The 21,805-nt window shown below is 39.6% G+C and overlaps 1 protein-coding gene across 4 annotated transcripts in view; it reads left to right on the plus strand.

Annotated features, from left to right (window-relative positions):
- Window positions 1–21,805, plus strand: part of SH3BGR (SH3 domain binding glutamate rich protein) — a 32,599-nt gene that overhangs the window by 3,563 nt on the left and 7,231 nt on the right. For 2 of the 4 annotated variants that reach the window (XM_035545999.2, XM_035545998.2), the window contains exons 2-5: window positions 88–178; window positions 6,995–7,180; window positions 13,127–13,207; window positions 20,709–20,822. In XM_035545999.2, the coding sequence (XP_035401892.1) occupies window positions 176–178; window positions 6,995–7,180; window positions 13,127–13,207; window positions 20,709–20,822 (384 nt within the window). In that variant the 5' untranslated portion in view covers window positions 88–175. Of the gene's footprint in view, window positions 1–87; window positions 179–6,994; window positions 7,181–12,463; window positions 12,589–13,126; window positions 13,208–20,708; window positions 20,823–21,805 lie in introns of those variants that run through there. The other 2 variants (XM_050711676.1, XM_035546000.2) reach the window with 2 other exon arrangements.

Here is a 21,805-nt window from a genome sequence, read left to right on the forward strand (position 1 = left end):
TACAAATTTTCCTGAGAAACAGTCACATATAATAATGCCTGGCAAAAATTTATGTTTTCAGACTAAGTTGTTTATCTTCCTTTGCAGGTAAATACTCTGTGAAAATACCCGATTCTAACTGGCTTTTCTTTTTGCTGGACCTCCTGTTGCCTCTTAAAAGAAGAAAAAATGACAGATGGTGAGCTACAGTAAACACCGCAAACTATCCATAGCATTATTTTCAGTTTTCACTAAGGTTTCTCAGGATTCCTGTTCAATATAAGAAATACCACATTTGCTGCATTTTCAGCTTCATATAATGGTTCAAACATGCAAAAAAAAAAACCACAAAAAACCTTAGTTTCAAGGGTAGCACTGCTAACTATTGTGTTTTCAGCCCTAATCAACCCTAAAATGGAATTTCTATTTAAAGGATTTTTAGGATTGAACACTGCAATGTTCAATCTTAATAATTACTCCTGCATGAACACTTTCTGAAACCTAGAATTTTCATCTCTGACACCAGGTCAGCTTGCTCATAGTGCTCGTTTACAGCAAAACCGAACTTGGCCCTTAATACTTGAAAGTTATCTGTTAACGTTTAACATTCTCAAAATAACTTTCATGCTCAGAGACCTTCTTAAGCAAATATGTGCAGGCAGACACTGAATTGTGACCATCTCTGGGACAGAAGGCAACAACCAGATGGAAAAAAAGAGCATCCTGCATACCACAGTAGAACGGAATATTTTTTACCAAGAGTTCTGGACCTCTTCTTGTGCCTTGGGAGTTTTCACTGATGATGCAAAAAGAAGGAAAAAAAAATCCAATAATAGAGACTGGATACATACAATCGACAAAATCACCCTCCTCAGTATCAGGAAATATAGTGACATACTCATTTCAGATAAGCGCCTGAGCCCTGCAATTTGGATCATGATCTGAGTTCTTTACAGCTGAGAGCGTTTGTTACAGAGGCTTATTTCAATATGATCTCTACTAGAATTACCTCTGATCCTATGCTCCCCCTACTCTCCCTCCTCCCCTCCCCTTTTCAAGGTAAAATTTGTATCTACCACTCTGAAATCTCTTTGTTGTTGTCAGGGAGAGGGCACCAGCCCTTTTATGCAGGAGGTGGCTGTGACAACACCGATGCAACTTTAAACGTTACCCTACGGCTCTGTGATCCTGTCCCCTGTTCCCAGTCCCTTCTCCCTTGTCCCTTCCCCCTCTCCCAGACGTTTCTGCAGCCTGCCTCATTGGTGCAGGACTCTCCTTTGCCTTTTACGGACTGCCATCCTGTCAATCTAATGCAATAAGGCCAGGGGCAGGTGCAAACCTCTTGCTATGGCTCCTCTTACTAACCAATCCTTTACTGGCCCCTCATCCCAAAATACCTAGGAGCCAACTGAGTGGGAAAACCCGGGACCCCTGGGGAGAGGGAGACGCCAAAGCTGGTGGATTGCTGTGGGGTTCACCCATTTAGGATCCGGGTTAGCCCAGGAGCTGCCGAAGGCTGGGATTCCTCTCGGGACTTTGTTGACTTGTGGATAGCAGGCGTGCTCTGCTGATTCCTTTTCATCACTGTCAAAATGGTGATCAAAGTCTTTGTAGCCACATCTTCGGGGTCTACAGCGGTAGGTGTCTCATTTAACATATGTCTCTTTCTGGATCAGGTTGGTAAATTAGCCTATAAGATCCCAGGACAGCCTGAGTTTGCATGTAAGAGAAAAACACCAATTTTCTTCTGGACTGTATTTAACACTTTATTCTTGAAAGCAACTCAAAATGTAGAGAATTCGTGTTAATGCAGGCTTGCTTGCATGCTATATTTTACTACAGGTATAACATTTCCATATAAATTATTTGCCAGTTAATAGATTTAATTCTGTTGAAAAGAAAAGAAAAGAAAAGAAAAGAAAAGGATGAAAGAAAGAAAGAAAAAGAAAGAAAGAAGCAATATATATTCCCTGAAGAAGGAAAAAGTGGATATTGTATTTGCACAAATACCAAGGTAGATTGTTTACAGTAGAAATTAGTCTATTTATTTTTAAAAGAGACTTTAGGACACTACACCTGCTGAAGGGGAACAGTGTCTAGTAAAGAACCTGCAGTCAAAGTAAGCTGAATGAAGTTATGCAGATAAAAAAGTCTTCCCATCCTCCTCCCTTTCCCTAGCCCCCTTTTTTTTGTATATATATAATGCCTCTTGAAATGGTGTACTGATGGTTTTTAGTATTGAGCTCTACTGCTGTATCTGTCAGTATAGTGTATCAGCTGAAGGAAAGGGCATGTGAATAGTAAAGAGATTGGAAGTCTGTGGGAGGTGGAAACCGGGAAAGGACTGTTTCCTTTTATATCCAGTTCCCATATGAGCTCAGATTGCAGCTTTCCTTTGGCGGTCATTCATTCCCAGTGACATGGCTAAACAAATTGGCTGGTGCTTGCACATAGCTTAACTACATCTCTGTTTCTCTGACACCAGCTCCATGTCTTTAAGAAGCTTCCAGAGTTGAACAGTTCCAAACCCCCCCCCCTGTTCACAGGGCTACCATCTCTAGAAAATGAAATGGGAAACATTCACTAAAATTCAAACTGGAACACAGCTAAGGAAAGTTTGCAGTTCCCTCATCAGCTTTTTTTTTTTTTTTTCTTTTCCTTTGCCAGCCTATCTGTAAGCCTGACACTCTGAATTTACTATTGACATTTTCCCATTCCTCATTTTTTTTTTTTAATAAGAAACCTGACATGCAAGGCAGAAAAAGAAGAAGAGGAGGTTGGAAACTGCAGGTTTGGTAGTTTGTAATCTAACAGTTACTGCTCAAACAATATTGTAAATTGCCACACATCGTGCATTGGTAGTCTTTTCTCTCTTGTTTGGTCTCCCGTTTTGGTTTCCTTTGGTTGACCAAACAAGATCCTTACCTGCCTCCTTTGCCAGTCATCCATTTCTGGGGAAAAGCTGTGACCGTGACTGGAATCCCACTGCAGACATCCTGGATGTGTGTCTTGTGGCTATCACCTTGGTTCTCCTTCAAGACTGATGCTGTGCGACGAAGGCATGGATTGTTGCCATTGCAGCTACAGGAGTGGGGCTGTAGTTCAGCAAGTCAGTTTTTTGAGTGCTTCGATTAAACACCGGCATTTAGGAGATCGCTTATGCAACTAAAACTAAGTGTATTTAGCACTAGCCAAACCCAAATCTTTCCTATGCCGTACATGCTTCTTGTATCTCCCTCCCAGCAAGCAGCTATAGCTAGCTCCTTTCCTTTTGGACTGCAATGAAGGGATGTGTATGCTATGCTGTGCAACATGCAAGCTTTATCTGGTCATTTTGAGTTGTTAAGCATTGCTACTTTAGTTTATTACTGCAGAGAAAGATAACTAATGTCGGTGAACTGTAATAGGTCTTAAGCTTATCAATGTCAATCTCTACTACATGTTAGCAGCCTACAAAAGCTGTCAGTGGGATCCTAGACACATACTGGAAGGAAGAGTATGGCATCTTTACATGGTAATGTGCCTCTATATTTCCTTCTTCCTTGTGCATTGGGTGTATGTATAGCTATAATAATCTGAGTAGGTAGCATGTGTTCAGCTTATTGATACATAATTGCAATTCCAAGTAAACACCATGTTCAGCTGAAGAAGTTTTCCACATTTACTGATGAAATAGATGGAAGGTATCCTTTCAATGAACCTTTAATGAGTTTTGATATATATAAAATAAAACTCACTCCTGCAAGGAGCCAACGCAAACCCTAATATATCACTAAAATCCTATTAAAAACAAATTTTCTATTGGCCTTGTACAGCTTCTCCCTGAGAAGTATGAATTTCATCCCTGTGAAGCTTAAATTGGAAGACTAAATTGTCCTAATATCACTCTTCATTGTGGCTGATCTCCATCGAATACATGTTGTTCATTTTGAATTTCAAAATACGATGGGCCTGTATCAGCAGAGTATCATTGGTAAAGAATGAAAATCTTTTCTATTTTATGTACTGTACAATTGCACTACTAATTGCAACTGGTTATCACGTTATTAAGTACTTTTCCAAAGTGAATATAGTGAACCCAGTAACATTCTTGTGCTCTGGATCAGTTGCTTGAACGATGTAATTCGGTGTTGCTCTAGAGCAAACCTGAGGTCTGTATTTTCCCTCTCAATGATTCAGAAATGAATTTTAAATAACTTTCACTTTATTATCTTTGTGTGCCAAACATAGCTGATACTGAGCTATGCATTAAGACAAGCAGAAGTGGAGACACTCATAGCCTAAAAGGGTACTAAATGGTTGTCTTGAAATGTCTTTAGTAAAAACTAAAATAATTTTGGTACTAGCCGCAGAGGTGTTTAGAAAAGGGTAATGTCCTGTAAGGTTCTAGTCTACCATAAACCATGAGAAAATTGGGTCTTACACAGAAGATGTCTTCCAAAGTCTTGCTTACTGCTGCTCATGGTTAGGACACCTCTAAAATCCCTTTTTATTCTCAGTGTTTCTGCAGTCATTTTGTGAACTTGCCCATGTTCAAATCTGCGGGTCTCAGTTTTCGTGCAATCCGTTCACATCAGAAAGATTGAGCAAAACACAGACTAATGAGACTAACACCTCACTAAATAAAGAGCCATAGCAGAAGTTAGAATCTAATAAATAAGAATAGTGATCAAGAACAGGTTGTCTCTGTCTCAGAACTGAGAGCTGGGGCAGCTCTGCCTGTTGGCATTAACGTTCCTGCTGCGGTAAGCTGTTGACTAGATAACATTTGCTTCTGCCATGGGCAGCTGGTCAACGGGAATGATCTGAATTGCAACAATATAGAAGATAATAGCCAATTATGCATTAGGTGAAATTAATATTAGCTGTAGCTCTTACACTCTAGCTAGGTAATATTTATTTAAAACAGTTATTTCTTAATGTAAAGGACTATCAGCCATGGGGGAATTTAAGCTCTGTTGAAAGCCAGAATGGCATTGATGAAATAGCATCGTGCTCACCACTACTTTCCAGGGAATCTATGGCCAAGTTATCTGAATTCTTCCCATGCCATCAGACACAAGTGAGGGCACAAACAAGCTCCTGCAATCTCATCCATTCTGGGAAAACCTTTGCATGTCCTCTGTGTTGTTTCATCCTGGAAGATTTCCCTCTCTGAGTGCTGCTTGCTGGAGATCCTTTCAGCTGCCAAGCTACCTAGTGCCAGCCATGGCTTTATGGTTTCATACTTAATGTATGTCCCAGAAACTAAATCTTTTTCTCTGCTTAAGCCCTAGTAATTGTTAAGACACAGCTCATCTTCTGCATGGTTTATTATTATCATCATCATGAGAAACATCTTGCCTTATCTTTATTCAGCATAATTACATATAACTTTATTTTTCCTCAGCATTCATTTTTCTGGTGCTGTTTGAGCCTCTTGGTTATTATGAACTTCAAACTATAGAAAAATTGTTTATCCAGTTTTAATGCTACAAGTTATAGCTGCAGCCATAAGCAAGGGAGCTCAGACTCAGTAGTTCCATTTACCTTATCTCCTCAGTGACATTATCTGTCCAGGCACTAGCTATTCCAGGAGCCGTATCTCCTTCAGTGCCTGTGTCCAAAGAGACAAGCTGATGCTGAAATTGCAGCTGACAGCACTTGAAAGGACTGGCTTTCAGAGCATGTGGTAGCACTCTTAGTACTGGTTCAGGCAGATTTTTTTAACTATTTATGCAAACATTATCCTGCCACCTCCTCCAATGAAGTGGGCATGTGCATTCCTCAGGCAATCCTTTCTGCCATCTGAATGTGTTTGGCAAATAATTGTGCAGCTAAATGGCCATTAGGAAAATGACCTCTGTTTAAAAAGTGAAAATAAGAATATATATGAGATCTGTCAGCTGCGTGGCTTGTGAACACATTAGAGTAGGATTTCCATTCAAAGTGATTTGCTTTTTCTAGCTCACAGTAAGCCTCTCCTGCTGTCTTAAAAATGTACAGCATTTTATGTGTGTTATTTTTTGCAAGCAAACGTAGCTGTATGGATAGATACTTCCTCAGTTAAACAAGAACAAGAAATTGTATCCTTAATAATAATAATGAAAATTAACTCCTCCAATATAACAGGCTATCATTCTACTTCTTCAGCTTTTCAGGTTTATTAGATTGTAGAAATACATAATCCGTGGGTTATTTCTCATCTCATTGCATGTCTCAGACTGATTTACACTGGTCAGGTGTCACTTTAAATTTTGGTGTTCATATTTCTGATTTGTGGAAGACCTAGTTTCAAGTCATAGGATCAGTTATATGTAAAAACTACATGGATACATCATGCTGGCTACCATCTCTATATGACACTAGCAGGCTGCATGGAGTAGCACAACTGGGAGGAGAAGGGAGTCATCTCTGAATTGTGCTAGGTAGTAATGTGGTTGTGTGTGACCAAAGAGAAACGTGAGAAAGATTGTACAGATCAGTTAAAAAGCACTTGCTTCAAATACAAACAGAACGTTGCTGTCTATAATGTGGGACATATTCAAGCATAGGAATTAAGCTGTACTGGATTTCCGTTGACTTTATTTAATTATGCCTAGCATTTAAGAACAGGGACAGAGAAACAAATGTGGTTCAGTGAAATCTAAATGTCACATGCAAAGAGTAAGAAAAAAGTGTGTATCGTATATTGGGGAGAGTATGTACATATGTAGGCAGGATTAGTTTAGCTGTTTGTACGTGGCACTCACAGATCTGTTTCAGAGTAGGAGGCTTCCTGCTGAGTTTCTTTTCAAAGATGGAGGTACCACTGCTTCCAGGGAGGAAAGAAAGAAGGTGAGGGAAAGAGAAGTAGTGGCAGTGGTCTGGGTGCTGAGAAGCAATGTTGAATCTCAGTTTCAAAAGTGTGGGGGCTCCTGGAGCACTGGATCAAACTTGACATACTTGTATCAGCTCTGCTCATAATAGTAATCACTTTTAGAAAACATACTGCAATTTTATGAAGCAATTCTGTTTTCTTCTCTTTCCTAACCAGATCAAAAAGAAACAGCAGGAAGTAGTGGGATTTTTAGAGGCCAATAAGATTGACTTTCAGCAAATGGACATAGCAGGTGATGAGGACAACAGGAAATGGATGAGAGAGAATGTCCCAGGTGAAAAAAAGCCTCAAAATGGAATTCCTCTCCCTCCACAGATCTTCAATGAGGAGCGGTACTGTGGGGTAAGAAGCTGTTTGGAAATTTAATGCCTGCAGAGGCACTAAATGTCTTCTTTCACAGAAAGTCACTCTTTTCCATTAGTTGGAAGTGTCCAGTTTGAGATTCAGTTTGAAAGAACAATTGTTAGAAAGTGTTTTTAGGCACAGAAAGGAAATTAAAGACAAAAAAATTCCTTTTTAAATAAAAATATGGTTGGAGGGAAAACTGACTAGAGAAACTCTGCTTAATAGGCTGTATGTATTATCCCCCCCAGACCCAGAGCCTGTGCAGGACCCAGAGCTCACTGCAAGGTGTGGAGTTTGCTGCCTGTGAGGAGCTGTGTGTTTTTCCTCTCACATTCTCCTACCTCCTGCTGTGTAGCTCACTCACAAGTTGGCCTGCTGTTGGCTCACTGCCTACACTCTCACTTCAGCTCCTGAAGACCAAAGGCAGTACTGGCTAGGTGATACTATAGCTTCTTCACACAATATCACAGGATAACCAAATGTAGACTGTAAAAACAGCTCAACTGCATTTGGAGTAGTAAGTGCTCAGTTGTGTGGCTTAACAATACCGACCTATTCAAGACTAGCTGTATGGCACTTCCCTTCTCAAACTTTCAGTTAATTTTGCATGCTGTGTGTTGGTCTTTTGTCTGTTTGACACAGAGCCATCTGGGGTGCTGGGATGTCTGAGACACCAGAGGCCATGAACAGGCATCTTTCTTTTCCGCTATGTTATAAATATAAATAAATAGGAAATGCATTTGACTGGAATAACTCTAATATGTGGTTTGAGTTATTGAAATTATATTGCTTATTCAATAAATCCAACTCTTCGTAACAGAAATTTTAACACATTTTCATATATACTTGTAACAGGTTATTCTCTTGAAAAAGGTCAGATCAGTGGCACATAATACTGCAAAAACATTAATATTAGGACTTGGAATCAAAGGAGATATCAGAGAGATTTTTGCTCATAGTCTGCGTGGAAATACAGACTGGAAAGTACTCTAATATGATCTCTGAAATGAACTTGCAAAGTACTATGAAACGCAGCTCACATAGTGAGTCCAGTTTTAGGTTACTCAACAAATCCACTGTGAACTACTGTGAAGGTTGTTTTGGGAGAGAAGGGATTTACATGCCACTACGTTTTCAGAATTAACTTGAGTGCTTTGAGAGAAAGAGTTACTAGTATGAGTAAAGAGTACAATAATTTCCTCATTTTATCATAGCAATCTTAAAAGAGAACTTGGTAGGTTAGAGTTCATGTAATTTCAACATCTAATCGGTACCAATAAAATGTATCACTTGATATATCTTACTCTGGGTTTCGTGGCAGCCAATGTTGCCATAAATATTTCTGAGATTCCCTAGAGAGGTTACTTAGTGAATTAAAGAGTTATTGCCTTGCAGAGCATTGCAGCCAGTCAGCCTTGTCAGTAAATGATAAATATACAATTTTTACTCCATGTGTGAAGCTATTTCAGGAAGCCAAATAATCTGCATCTTAAAATAAAGCTATGTTAAAGAAGAGTCCTTTGCAAAAACACCCCACATTGGAAAGGGGTCTAGAAAGCGACTGTAGGTACTGTTTTAAAACTAATTCAAATTTATATTTAGTTTGAAAGTCTCCAGAGTTCTCATGTGGCCAGCTCTCAAAGCTCATAGCTAGTGATCCCAGTGGGTGCATAACGAAGATTCATTTTTTGCATAGTATCTCAGCACACTTTCCAAATAAATGATGTAAGGATATCAATACATGATCCTTCCCCTTCTACACGAGAGGAGGTGCCTTCAGGGAGTTGCACAGTGTGTGTGAAGTGGGATTAGGTGGGCTGCTTGAGAACAAGGCAGGTGGCTGGCAGACTGCTGCAAAATTCCTCAGACATTCATGATGTCTTCCACAGTATATCTACAGCACAAAGCTGGGGATTTGCATTCTACTTCCCTGCAGAGCCTTTGCAGGCCCAACAGACCAATCATTCTGAAATCAAGGACTGTTTCACCCTGTTTGAGGTTTATATAAGGTATATACCTTAACTCTTCCCCTGTGTCCCAATTCCTTTGTCATCGGCCACTTTAGGAAAAACAGCATTGAGGATAAAGAAGATCAGTCTAGGTCACAGACTCCAGTTCTGTGTCCTGAATTCATGAAAGTCCCTTTAAAATATGTTGTTCTTGTTACAACAGTCTTCAGAGGTCTCAGCTTCATGGCATCAGGAAACCTTAGAATTTCTAGTCTGGATATATGCAGCAAATTTATACACATTTTCTTGTATGACAAAGTTGCCCTTTAGCATAAGAAGTTCACATCCAGTGTATTTATAACTGGAAATTATATCTTCTTTTAATCTTATTTTTGCAGTGTTAAACAAGTCAAGCTCTTTACGCCATTTTTACACCTCTTTTTTTTTTAAGACTTTTTTTTTCTTCTTCCTACTAAATTTTTAATTCCCAAATAGTCTTTATTATTATTATTATTATTTTTTTAAGGTTAGAACTTGTTACATTTCATTTCTGCTCATTCTTCGTTCTGAGATCTGCCCTTTCCCTCACTTCCTTTCCCATTGATTGTCCCATATGTTTTGTTCCCATTCACATATATGTAAGCCTATAACATATACATATAAGCAACATCCTGGTCTGGGGGCAATGGGGATATGAAAATTCAGGATAAAAGGTTTCTTTCCTCACCCAAAGAAAGAGAGATTTGGAGAGAGACACGACAACCTCCAAACACTTTAAAGGCTGAGCCTGTAGCAAAGAGGAATTCGTTATTGGTCTGAATTAAGTAGTGAGCGTTCTTTGAGGAGGTTGGACTAGATGGTCTCCTGAGGTTTCTCCCATCTGAATTACCATGTGGGTCTAGGATTTTGTAAAATATGTTCTGTTCCATACCCAGTAGAGACAGAAAAGATGTAATGGGCAAAAAATAAAGCAAACAAAGTTTAAATCAGGCACCAAAAAAAAAAAAAGAGAAAAAAAAAAAAGTAATGTTATCTAGTAACCACTTGAAGAAGCAGATTAGAAACAGATTCGCTTTCTGTGCCTGGCTATAGCACCAGTCTCAAGTATCCATTCTAATCCATCAGTGTTGGCAATTAAGTTCTTATCTGATCTTTTTCTTAAGCTTCTTCTTCGCTCATGTCTAGACAGACGTCTGCATCTGTGTCACTTTCTAAATATACTGAACACTCTGTTGCTCTTGTCTAAATTTCGCTAAAAAAAAAAAAAAGAAAATAGGAAAGAAATGTAAAGTAATCTGATTTTCTCTGTAAACTGAAATCTATGATTTTCTCCATAAACTTAAATCTATAGACTAGCTTACATTGCATATCTTATAACAAACAAACAAACAAACAAACAAAAAACAACAATGCACAACTGTTTTTTAGGTAAGACTTTTATTTCATGCCTTGCATAACTGCTAAAGTCAAATATAGAGAAATCATAGGAACCTTTGGAGGTCTGTGGTCCACCCTCCTGCTCAATTCAGGGGTAGCTGTAAAGTTGTAGAGTGTGTTGCTTGGGGATTTGGCTGTCTGAGTTCCCAAAGGCGCCAAGGATGGCGTTTCCACACCGCCTCTGTGCACTCTGATCTGGGGCTGTACCGCTCACTCTGGGAAGAGCTTTCCGCTAATGTCCAACTGGAGTTTACTGTTTTGCTGTCTGGCATTTCTACAGTGGCCATATAAAGGATGATATGTAGATTGTATGTGTGCTCATTTCGTAAATTTTTTTGTTTTGTTTTTATTTTTATTTTTTATTTTTTTGGGGGAAAAATATATGTTTTGCTGTATTTTTCAAAGACTCATTCCAAAGACAAATGACACCCCCACACTCTGCATAGACCATTTATGTCTTCTTATACAGATATAATATTATTGCTTATCTGAAATAAACCGTTGCTGCTTTTTTTTTCTTACTGCCTGCCTTGGGAGCAGTTATCTTCAGTGGTTCGGTGAGTGGTGATTTGAACGAGTCACCATTAAGAAAGGAATAGTGCAAATGTACAACACAAAAACTGTTCCACAATCACTGTAATCCTGCTTCTACTTGATTTACCTTACAATTTACTGTGAGATACCACATTTACTCTTTCATATTGTACACTGCCTCTTGCCAAGGAGTACTTGATATGCTGGAAGATTGTATCCTTCACTGATGAGGGGTTCGTGTGGTCATTCGCACGTCTTGCTTGTGACCTCAGGTCTTGTTATCTACAAGGCTACGTGCCTCTGGAGATTTTTTGTGCCTTTGCAGTCTGCTGCTTTTCCTCTGGGGGAGAGCTAACAACATAAAATATCAAGTCCACTTCATGGTCATTCCTTGTTACAGTCTTCTCCTTATTTCCCACCTATTGATACGCTGTGCCATAGTTTGCTTGGTCTGTTTAATGAGTATGTGGTATGCAGAAGGACACAAAGGTTTCATGTGATTGTATGGCTTGTCAAAGGCTTGTGTCAAATTCCAGCCTTTCGAATTGCAGAAAATCTTCATGCTCTTGTTTGCTGTAGCACTCCAAAATGTATGGGTCTTCAGACACTTAAGGCAGACTTGGGTTAAATAAGAAGGGCAACCCCACGGCAACATGAAAGCAGCAAAGAGATGGTTTGAGGAATGAATGACCCAGAGCAGCAACAGGTATTCTGCCTGGTCAGGGCAAAAAGTGTTCTGGGGCTTCTCCCAGATTGGGCAGTTCCCACTGCCTGTAGCCAGGTCTGTGTGAAAACTAAGCTGTCCCTCCGATAAATCAGTGAAATGGGCTGTCATTTAACCTGGCTGTTAAGCTATGTTGCCTCTTCCAAACTGGACTGAAATGTCATTGATTCCAGTCTTGTTGATGTTGGAGTGGCTTCTAAATCATTTGCTGCAGCCTTTCCCTAGGATAGCCTTCGCCAGTCATTTATGGAAATACCAAAACAGCCCAATAAAACAACTCGGGTCCTAAGTCAGCTTTACAAACAAGTCTCAGTGATGAGTCATCACCTTCTTATTTACAGGGTTCTATTTTTGGAGTTATTTGGGATGAGAGGAAGGATGATAAAGTGGTCATGGCAGTAGTCTAGGACTCAGCAGATGTATTCAGTCCCCTGTCCTATACAGAGCTGCCTTGTGATCGTGGGCCAGCCACTTATGACCAGAGTTTCTGTTAACTTCTTGCACACGTGTTGACTTTTACCTGCCTGAGATGTGAGTTGTGAACTCCCCAGCAACACACTAGTGATAGCAGAGTTTCCTTACTTGATAGGAAGGTTGTACAGACGAATACAGGAAAGACCAAGTGAGTTCTAGATGGTAGGATAGGAGCCATCCATTCCATCTTTTCAGTTAGTTTTCATTTTTCAGCACTGAAGAGAAAATGGACATTTTTGATACTGACTTAGCTCTTCAGCTCACATATGGACAAGACATTTTGGCTGGTACATATATGTCAGAGGGAACAACAAAGCCCTTTGCTAAGTTTGTCTGAAAAGATACTGCATTTTCTGATTAGAGTGCCTTTCTTTAAAATAGTTTTCTCATTGCCCTTTCACTTGTGCCATTATGTTGACTGTTCCCTTTTCTTTGTCATAAAGCTGTCTAGGGTTTTGAGGGCCTATTTTGTGTTCTTGCAGCAAGGTTTATTTTAACATTTAAATGGGAATAGCTTTGCTTTGGTGTGTATAGCTGAGGCACATTAAAATGGGACGCTTGGTTTTATCTGATTCTGACATAGATGCAATATAATTAAAGTGTAAGTCTCTGGAGAGATTTGCCCATTTGTTCATTTTGCCAGCCAGGATGAAGCTCCCTTTATCTGAATATTCTTCCTGGGGCTTAGATAATGCAGGCACTGCTACAAATGCATAGTCATTCTCATCAATATAAGAAAGATGTGCCTGTACTAGTCTCTTCCTCCTGTGCTTTTTGTTTTATTGTTGTTACCAATTCTCTGTTGTTTGTTTGTTCCATTTTTAGGACTTTGAATCCTTTTTCTCTGCTAAAGAAGAAAATATTATTTATTCATTCCTGGGTCTTGCTCCTCCTCCAGGCACAAAGGTAGGCACTGCTGTCCTTCCACGGGAGACATATATTTTATTTTAATAAACGATGAAGAGAAGCAATGACTCAGCATGTCAAATAAGGGACGGTGACAAGCATTACATTAGACACTGGTGCAGCAAAGTGTTCTTAAGGGAAAAAAAATATTGCTGGTTCAGTACTAAAAAAATACTTTTCTCTTCCCTTCTTTGACTAAAAGCTTGTTACCATGCCTCCAGCTGATGATTTTCTCTTTTCTTTTTCCCCTCTCCTCTCCTCTCCTCTCCTCTCCTCTCCTCTCCCCTCCTCTCCCCTCCTCTCCCCTCCTCTCCTCTCCCACAAAACAGTATTTTATCATGTTCAGCTTTCAAATGATGCAGAATTTCCAAATGAAATTTATAGATTGTGCTACTTACATGAAACATTCACTTCTCCCTGACTGCATCAAACTGAGCAAACCAAGTCTGTACACCAGCAGAGGGGCCGAGGTGCTGGACCCATTCCATCGTGAATGGGTGCACAAAGACTGGCACTATAGGGTTCCCTCCCTCTGCCTTGAGATAAGTTAGGGTCCTACCTAGGGCCTCACAAACTCTCTCTGGCAAGTCTACCCATTTTTCTTCATCCACTATGTTTTGAAAATGTTCTAATATGTTTCTGGCAAAAGAATTAGATTTATTTTTCATTTACAGAAAGCAATATTTTGTCTTTCACAAAGGCTTTTCCTAGGTAGAAGCTTTGTAACTGGGAGTCTTATAGCCCTCTTATCTCAAGATCATGTTAGATCATAATCAAATGTTACCATCTTTAATACGGGTGATTCAACAAACAGAATGAATCAAGAGAGTGATGAGTCAGTGACAGCAGAGAACCTGCAGTGTTGTGGTGACCTGGCTGAAGAACTGCCCTGGAGCATGGGTTCTGCTTTCTGGTCTAACTCTGCTGCCAACTGTGTAGAACTCTGAGTGAAATGCCGTTGTAAATGCCTCTGTTCTTCCTCTTCTATAAAAGCAGAGAGAAAAAACAAGCCTTTTCTTAGTGCTTTGAGAACTACAGATGAAGAGATACACAGGGGAGAGACACAGTTGCTATAAATGTTGCCTTTAACACTGAGTCCCAGTGTGATAAGGAACTAGTGATTTAAACCTGCTTCAGCTGTCCCATCACCCACTAAGGTAAAAAGTACTTGCCTACCTCACAAGGGTCTTCTGAGATTTCATTTAATTAACATCCACAAAGCCATGCAAGGCTTAAAGGGCTCCAGGTATTACATATAATAATCATTATAAAAGATATGTGAAGTATCAATGAGATAAAGAAAATTGCATTTTTCTATCTTCCCACTTCATACATTATCTGCTGCTTCATGCAAGGTTCTCTTAGATAGCAGGTCTTGAAGCAAAGTAGCAATTTTTTAGAATTCATTCATTCCAAGATGTCAGCTCAGGCTGTTACAGTTTCTACTTCGTGACAACTTTGTAAATGTTGAAAATAATATGTTCAGTAACTTCTTCTGGGCAGGTAACTGTTAGTGCTATTGGTAGAAAACAAGCATGGTTTATACTGATTAATGGCTGCATTGGTTTGGTGATTATTTCAGTCCAGAAAGGGGAAATAAGTGAGAGTGCTTTTAAAAAATCTTTGTAAAGAGTGAAAGTATGCTTCCATCCTTTTGGAATCTGTTACTGAATTTGAGAAAGACATATAAAATTTTTTAGCATTTATTTCAGAAGTGTTTCTTAGCATCTTCACTGCATGACAGTCTGGCTGTGCTTTGTAATACAGATAACCTTGCTGCACTGCTTCTGCTTTCCTTTCATTAGGCTGTCAATTCAGCCTTAGCATGAAGTACAATGGGTGGCTCGTGACATTGCTTTTCAGCAGCATGAATCTAGGATAATAAGTCAGGTGTGAAAGAAATGCTAATGATGACACATATGAGAGGGTTTCCAACTAATCCCTTCAAAATCAACCTTCCTTCCTTCCTTCCTTCCTTTTCTTTCTCTTTCTCTTTCTTTCTTTCTTTCTCTTTCTTTCTTTCTTTCTTTTCTTTCTTTTCTTTCTTTTTTTTTTTTTTCTTCTCTGGAATATGGTGATAATTTAAAACTATAAAGCATGGAAACACCATAAAACAGCCAGTGAGCATTTGCTTTATAGGTGTTAATACTTCATGGAGTCATTGTGAAGATTAATATGAAGCTGTTATGCCTTTTATATTGACTACTCTTGCCTCAGAAGATTTTCTTTCCTTTTCCATTTTTTGACTCGTTGCTCCAGCAGTAAAAAACCTCTTTAATGACCATGTTGTTTCACAGCACAGCCCACTAGGAACTCGACCAAAGGCTGTTCTGAACTCCATTTCTAGAGCAAGCAGAGAAACGTTTTTGCTACTCCCTCAACAAACTCTAACTTCCCAACAAAATAGTTGGAGTTAAATTCCTTGCTGTGTCAGCCTGCTGAGTGCAAAATATGTTTCAATTTTGCAAATTCTCTTTCTTGTAGCCTCGATGTCTCTCTGGATTAGGTGGCTACAACTTGTCAGCAGATAATCATCCAGTGTTTACACTGAAGTGTTACTGCTAGGTGTTGCAGCTCTGATGGTGCCAGAGCCTAATGTGCAAGCTTACAACCTGAGTCTGATATGTCTGAAACACATCAAGACTGTCACCAAGGTGCAGATTGACAGTAAGACACATGTAAAGATTCTTTGAATACACAGGTACATAAAAAAGATCCTTCTCAAATCTGCAGCACGTTCAAATTGGTCTTCACGCACTTATCTAAATATCCTTTTACTTAAGAAAAAGCTTTAATTATTTCACTAGGAAACTGCAAATCAACATCAAAGTTAACCAGGCTGGTCAGCAAACAGTCTGCAGGGCAGCTGCTTAAGTAGGCATCTACTTCTCCCTACAGTCATGTCCTGACCTATGCTAAATAAAGGGTCTGGGTAAGGTACCACTGTGCAATGACTTAATGCTGATCTCTGTGTTCCCAGTTCCAATACAAGGAAGTGTTTTGATGCATGAATGGCACATGAAAACTTCTGCGGATCTCAGTGGAAAGGATGATGCTCTAATTGCTAAGTATTTGCTTATTCCACTGTGGGAGTTGGGCAAAGATCTTCAAACTTCTTTTCCTATAAGCCAAATATATTACTATCATTTTCACAAAGAGTGCCATGTGGCCATAAAACACAGTGACCCTACCAGGAATCAGTGCATGTTTTTGGTACTTCTGAAAGAGTCAATTAGCTCACACAGTTCTCTCTCCCCTGTTGCCTCGCCATCACACTGGTTACCGTATTTTCTAAAGCATCATTTAACAGGAATGATAACACAGTTTTAAATCACAGAATATCCCGAGTTGGAAGGGACCTGCAAGAAGATCAAGTTGAATTCCTGGATTCACACAGGACCACCCAAAAATCAGACCCTATGTCTGAGGGCATTGTCCAAACACTTCTTGAACTCTGGCAGGCTCAGCACTGTGATCACTGCCCTGGGGAGCCTGTCCCAGTGCCCAACCACCCTATGCCTAAAAGAAGAGGCTGGCAGGGTGTTTGTGCTACAAGTTTTTTAGTCTATTAATATGAAATAACTTCCCACTTGAAGGAAAACATGGACTTAAATACCTCTATTGTAATTTTTAAACATCTTTCAAGGCAGGCTGGCACTTATGCCGGACCCAAAGATCACTGGAGTTAGTGATAAATTTGTGAAGGATCCCATTTAATCTTGGATTAAGGGTATGAACAGATAATGATGTGCCAACATGTAAACATATATACAGTTGAGCTATAATCAATGTACTTTGTACGTCTAGGGTCATGCATGTCATTCTCAGCTGCCCCCAAAGCTTTCTTTTTGAAATCCTAATCATGTTTATGAGCCTGAGACTGTTCTCAATGTTCTTGAAAATGCTCTGCAATACTGTTAATATATAAAAAGCCCATTAAAAGCAATAGCTACACTATTTATTTATTTATTTATTTATTTTATTTTTGGTAAAATGACACAGGTGAATTGTTCCATTAATGAGATGCATATTACTTAAACTAAGATGACAAACAGTATGCTGCATTATTACACCTTTGAGTATCTTAACAAGGTTTGAATGCAGGCAATTAATTGCTTTTTATTTTCAGGGACCAACAGTTTTTTTGACAATTGTATTAACCAAAACGCAATACTGCTTCCATTTCCCTGAACTCCAGAGAGCAGGTAGCTTGTACAGAGATCATTTACGTTTGCAGCTGTTCTCTGAACTCAGAGAAGCTGCTTTACTCAGACTGAAGGTCTTGTTTCAAATCTTGCATAAACTTAAACCCTTAATCTTAGTATTCTTAATCTTAATACCTAAAATCTTGATATCCCAAAACCCATAGATACTTGAGATTTAGTCTTTTAGTTCAAGAAGACTTCTACTAAGACTGCTTTAAATTACAAATTTACAGTATGTGTATTTTATTTGAAGGAAAAGTAACTGGTCATCCAATCTTAATGAAAGTGAGTTCATTTTACATTAATAAAAAAATGAATAAATTTTGTATTGCTCTGAAGAGCTAGTATGATAATGGTATTCCAAATGCCACAGTTCTCCATATAATCAATGAGAACAATGTGTGTGCATGTGTGTGTGTGTGTCCTTGCTAACAAAAAACTGCTTCTAGAGTTCAGATCTCTCAGCCATCACTTTTATTTGCCTTATGTTCTATGCCTTAAGTATATGATTCATCTGAGGTAGTTTTACACAATAGGTAAATTTGAATTAGAATGCCATCTTCACTCTTTATGTGTTTTATGTATCTGCCAAAAAATATTGACTGCAGGGATTTTGCAATGAAATGTTAAGATACATGCTGAAAATAGATTTCTAACCAATTCAGTTTTCACGAACACTAACCTTTTCATTTTAGGAATTGCTACAAAGAAAGGATCTGCAAGGCTGTTATAGTTTTCTTACAGAAACAATGTATAAACACAGCATTGGACAAGAGAATTTCAATATCTTATGTGTTGCTACATATTTTAATCTTCAAATATTTTGTTATCTTTTGGGGGAAAGTAAAAGATAAATTAAGCCAAACAATTGTCTCTGTAGATCTGTTTTTCATAACAATGCCACCAGCATCAGAGCGCAGTGAGCCCACAATTTTATGTACGTTTCAGATGAGACAGCATTGGCAGAAAAAGTAGTCTTTGGTCCTTCCTCTGTCCTCCTTCTCCTGTTTACTCATCGCTGGCCCCAGGCATCATCCACGTGCTGGCAAAAACATTCATGTAGCTGTGTAATGGAGGGAACAAATTGTGTGAGGTGCTGGAGAAGCTTTTCTTTCTAAAGCTTTAATCTTGATCAGTCTCCCACTACAGTTCACCGCACAGCCCCGCAGAGGTTTTTGCTGACGGTGGTTAAGGGACAGGGCAGTACTGGGAAGGGCTGCTGGGAGAGCCTGGCAGCTTCTGCAGTGCTGGCTGCTGGTAGTTTTCTTGCTGCTCTTCCCAGGGGAGAGGCATGGCAGCCTCTGTGCCCACTCTCTTTTCATTACAGGCTTCTTACAGACGAAACATGTTTTCCCTGATTCAGGAAAAAAATGACAAAAAGAGCATCAAATCTTACAGACAGTGAAGTTTCAGGAAGAAAACACATCTGCAGGATTATTTTGTCTATTTTCACTCTATCGTGATACCTGCTTCCAAACATTCCTGACCTCCTTTCTATCATTTTAATCCCAGTTCAGCAGAGCATCTGAGCAGGAGGACATGTATTGCACTCCAGATTTTGGGATAAAGATGTCAGAGTCAGAATTCACTCGAGTCTGCACTGGGGCTAAAAGCCAGGTAGATGCACTAGTGTCATGCTTACACAGGCTAAGTACAGTGGCTGAGGAAATCGTATATGATCATACACAATAAGGACACCAGAGGAGGACCTGTGAAGCTTAAAGGCCAGGGGATCATGACCAGTGGATTTCGTGTAACACTAGGGACAGAGATGAAATTACTGAAAAAAAAAAAAAAAGAAAGAAAAAGAAAAGAAACCCCCAAAGCAATTGGGTGAATGAGTTGTAAGGGTTTGGTCACAGGGATGAGAAAGGAGCTTCTCTTCTGTTCAGGGATGTGCTGCTCTGCCCATAGTGTGTAGGACTTCAGATGGCACAGGACAGGATCTCTGAACCCAATTCTCTGTCATTGGAGGAAACCACACCAGGTAACACTTCTCAGAAGTGGTCAAATTCCCTTTTAATGAATGAGGTCCATTGCCTCCACTTCTCTACTAGAAACCTCTTCCAGTTTCACACTGCTGATGGTTAGAATTTTTATTTACAGCTGGTTTTACTCATTTTGCATCTACCTCAGTGCTCTTCTTTATCCTATCCCTACCTGATATTATTCTGATATATTTTTAGAGAGCCATCATGTCCTCTCACTGCATTGCATTCAATAGATTAAAGTAGTAAAGTTTTTTTCTTTGTCACCCTTTCATAAGACAGGCTCTCCACTCCTTCAGATATTTCTGTGACCCTCCTCTGCACCTGTTCCAGACTAAATGTCTTTCTTGAGCCTGGATGACTGGAATGGTACAGAGTGATCCAGAGGAGGTTTCACTTTTGCTTCATACAATGGCATTAGTATTTGCTTCCAGCTCCAGCAGATATAATTCACCTCATGCATCTGAGGATCGTGTTTATTACTGCTTTCACTGTTGCATCATGTTTGTGGCTCGGTTATTCTGTCATTACTTAAATCCATCTATCTTTTTCTTATTTCATGATCATCAGCTAACAAGGTCCCAAAATACATTATAAACATCTGTTTCTAATATCTGTCCCAGGACTACCTCTCCCAAATAATGTGACTTTGCACTTAATGCTATTGCAGTTCATCCTATTTCTATTATTCCACTCAAGGCCACACAGGTCTCCTTTTATCTGACACAGTGTGTGATCCAGTGTGACCTTTCACAGCTACTTCGCCTGGGCAGGACTTGAAAGGAAGAGTCTTCTGGGAGCTGCTTGGTCATGCTGCTGGAATAAATAGATATGATAGATTGGTGTGTGAATTGAGGGATAGTTACCTAATGGTTTAAAAAAAAAAAAAAAAGACTATTAAGAGACTGTGCTAATGAAATCCTTTATTACATCTGCTTTTCTGTAGCCTCCTGGTGAAGTTTAATTGGAGTGCATGCTGGTGAAAAAGCTTTTTTTCTCTGAAGCCATCAGGGTGAGCATCTGTTTCTACTAAACTTTCTACAGAAAAGTTAGGGGATCTGCTATGCTCTGAAAAGGAAGAGGTGCTTCAGTTCTTGTTTTCTGTATACAAACCCCAGGCCTTTACCAGCAAAGCAACATGCCAACACGCTTCTTTCAAAGGAAAATGTCCAAAAGGGTCGATTTTGATTTGACTGCTGAAGTAAAATTAGAAAAACACCTCCCCAGACCATGAAGTCAAGAGTTGTATGGAAAGGAGTTGTTGTTTATGTGTCCTGAGGCTAATAATGACTTCTTCTTTGCTGCCAGGAAACTGAAAAGTCTGATACCACTAATGAAGCTGTGGCACACACGGAAGACAGTGCAAATGAAGGGACTCATGAAGAGTCTCAGTCTGCTCAGTCACCATCAGAAGATCAACAGGTAATTTTTCCTTTTTCACTTTGTGATTTGAGGATTTCACCTGTGCTAAGCTCAAGAAACAAAACCCCACAAGCCCTCCTAATACATCTTAGGGTGGGAAGACTGATTGCAGAGTGCTCCTGCTTGTCTTTTGGATGCATTTTCTTTGACATCATGGTGATATTAAACAGATGAAACTCCAGGGAACCCTGCTCTGAATCATGGATAACAATTCTCTTTCTTTAGCAGTTTCCTTTTGCTACTTGCTATCATATGCCACTTGCCACTTGCTATCATATGCTTTTTATTTTTTTTTCACGCTCACTTGGATCTCAACTCTCATTACGGAGAATAATTTAGAACTAGACATCTGAGTCCTATCCATGTGGAAAAATTGGCTGCTGTCAATGACCAGCATCTGCAGTGCTCGTAAATCTATTTGTTAATGTTTGCTGTCAGGTACCAGCGTTGACCGCTGCCACAGCAAGCCGTATCTGACAGTGTCTTCTCTAGTCCATGCAGGAGCCCCTGCAGAAATGGAGACCACTGTTATCCTTCCTGCATGCCTTATGGTATGATATCAAAGTCAAACAGGCAGATCTCAAACTGCAGTGCAAGAGGTTCTTGGAAGAAATCATCTGAGTTCCTTCGACTTTCTAAAATAATAGCTGCAAAACATAACATTTACATTCCCCTGCAGTTAGCTGACATCAGTAAAGTAGTTATGGTTGAAAGCATAGATGGATCGTGTGAAAAGGGGCAATTCTCTCGTGTAGTCTTCTTCCTCGGTGGGATGTTTGTGTCACTGGCCAGGGTCTAGACCAAGTAGAGACTAAGCAGAAATGGGCCCTGTGTCTGGAGATAGGAATCCCGATACTTTATTTCTCTTGCTGCTGTGCCAATTTGGCATTTAAGGATGGCTTTGGTTTGATCTTGCAGTATCAGGTGACTTCTTCCCAAAGAGGCAAGCCTACTGCTGAATCAAGCACTTACACATCTTTTTT

The sequence above is a fragment of the Cygnus atratus genome, chromosome 1, assembly GCF_013377495.2.
Source record: "Cygnus atratus isolate AKBS03 ecotype Queensland, Australia chromosome 1, CAtr_DNAZoo_HiC_assembly, whole genome shotgun sequence".
Classification (NCBI taxonomy): domain Eukaryota; kingdom Metazoa; phylum Chordata; class Aves; order Anseriformes; family Anatidae; genus Cygnus; species Cygnus atratus.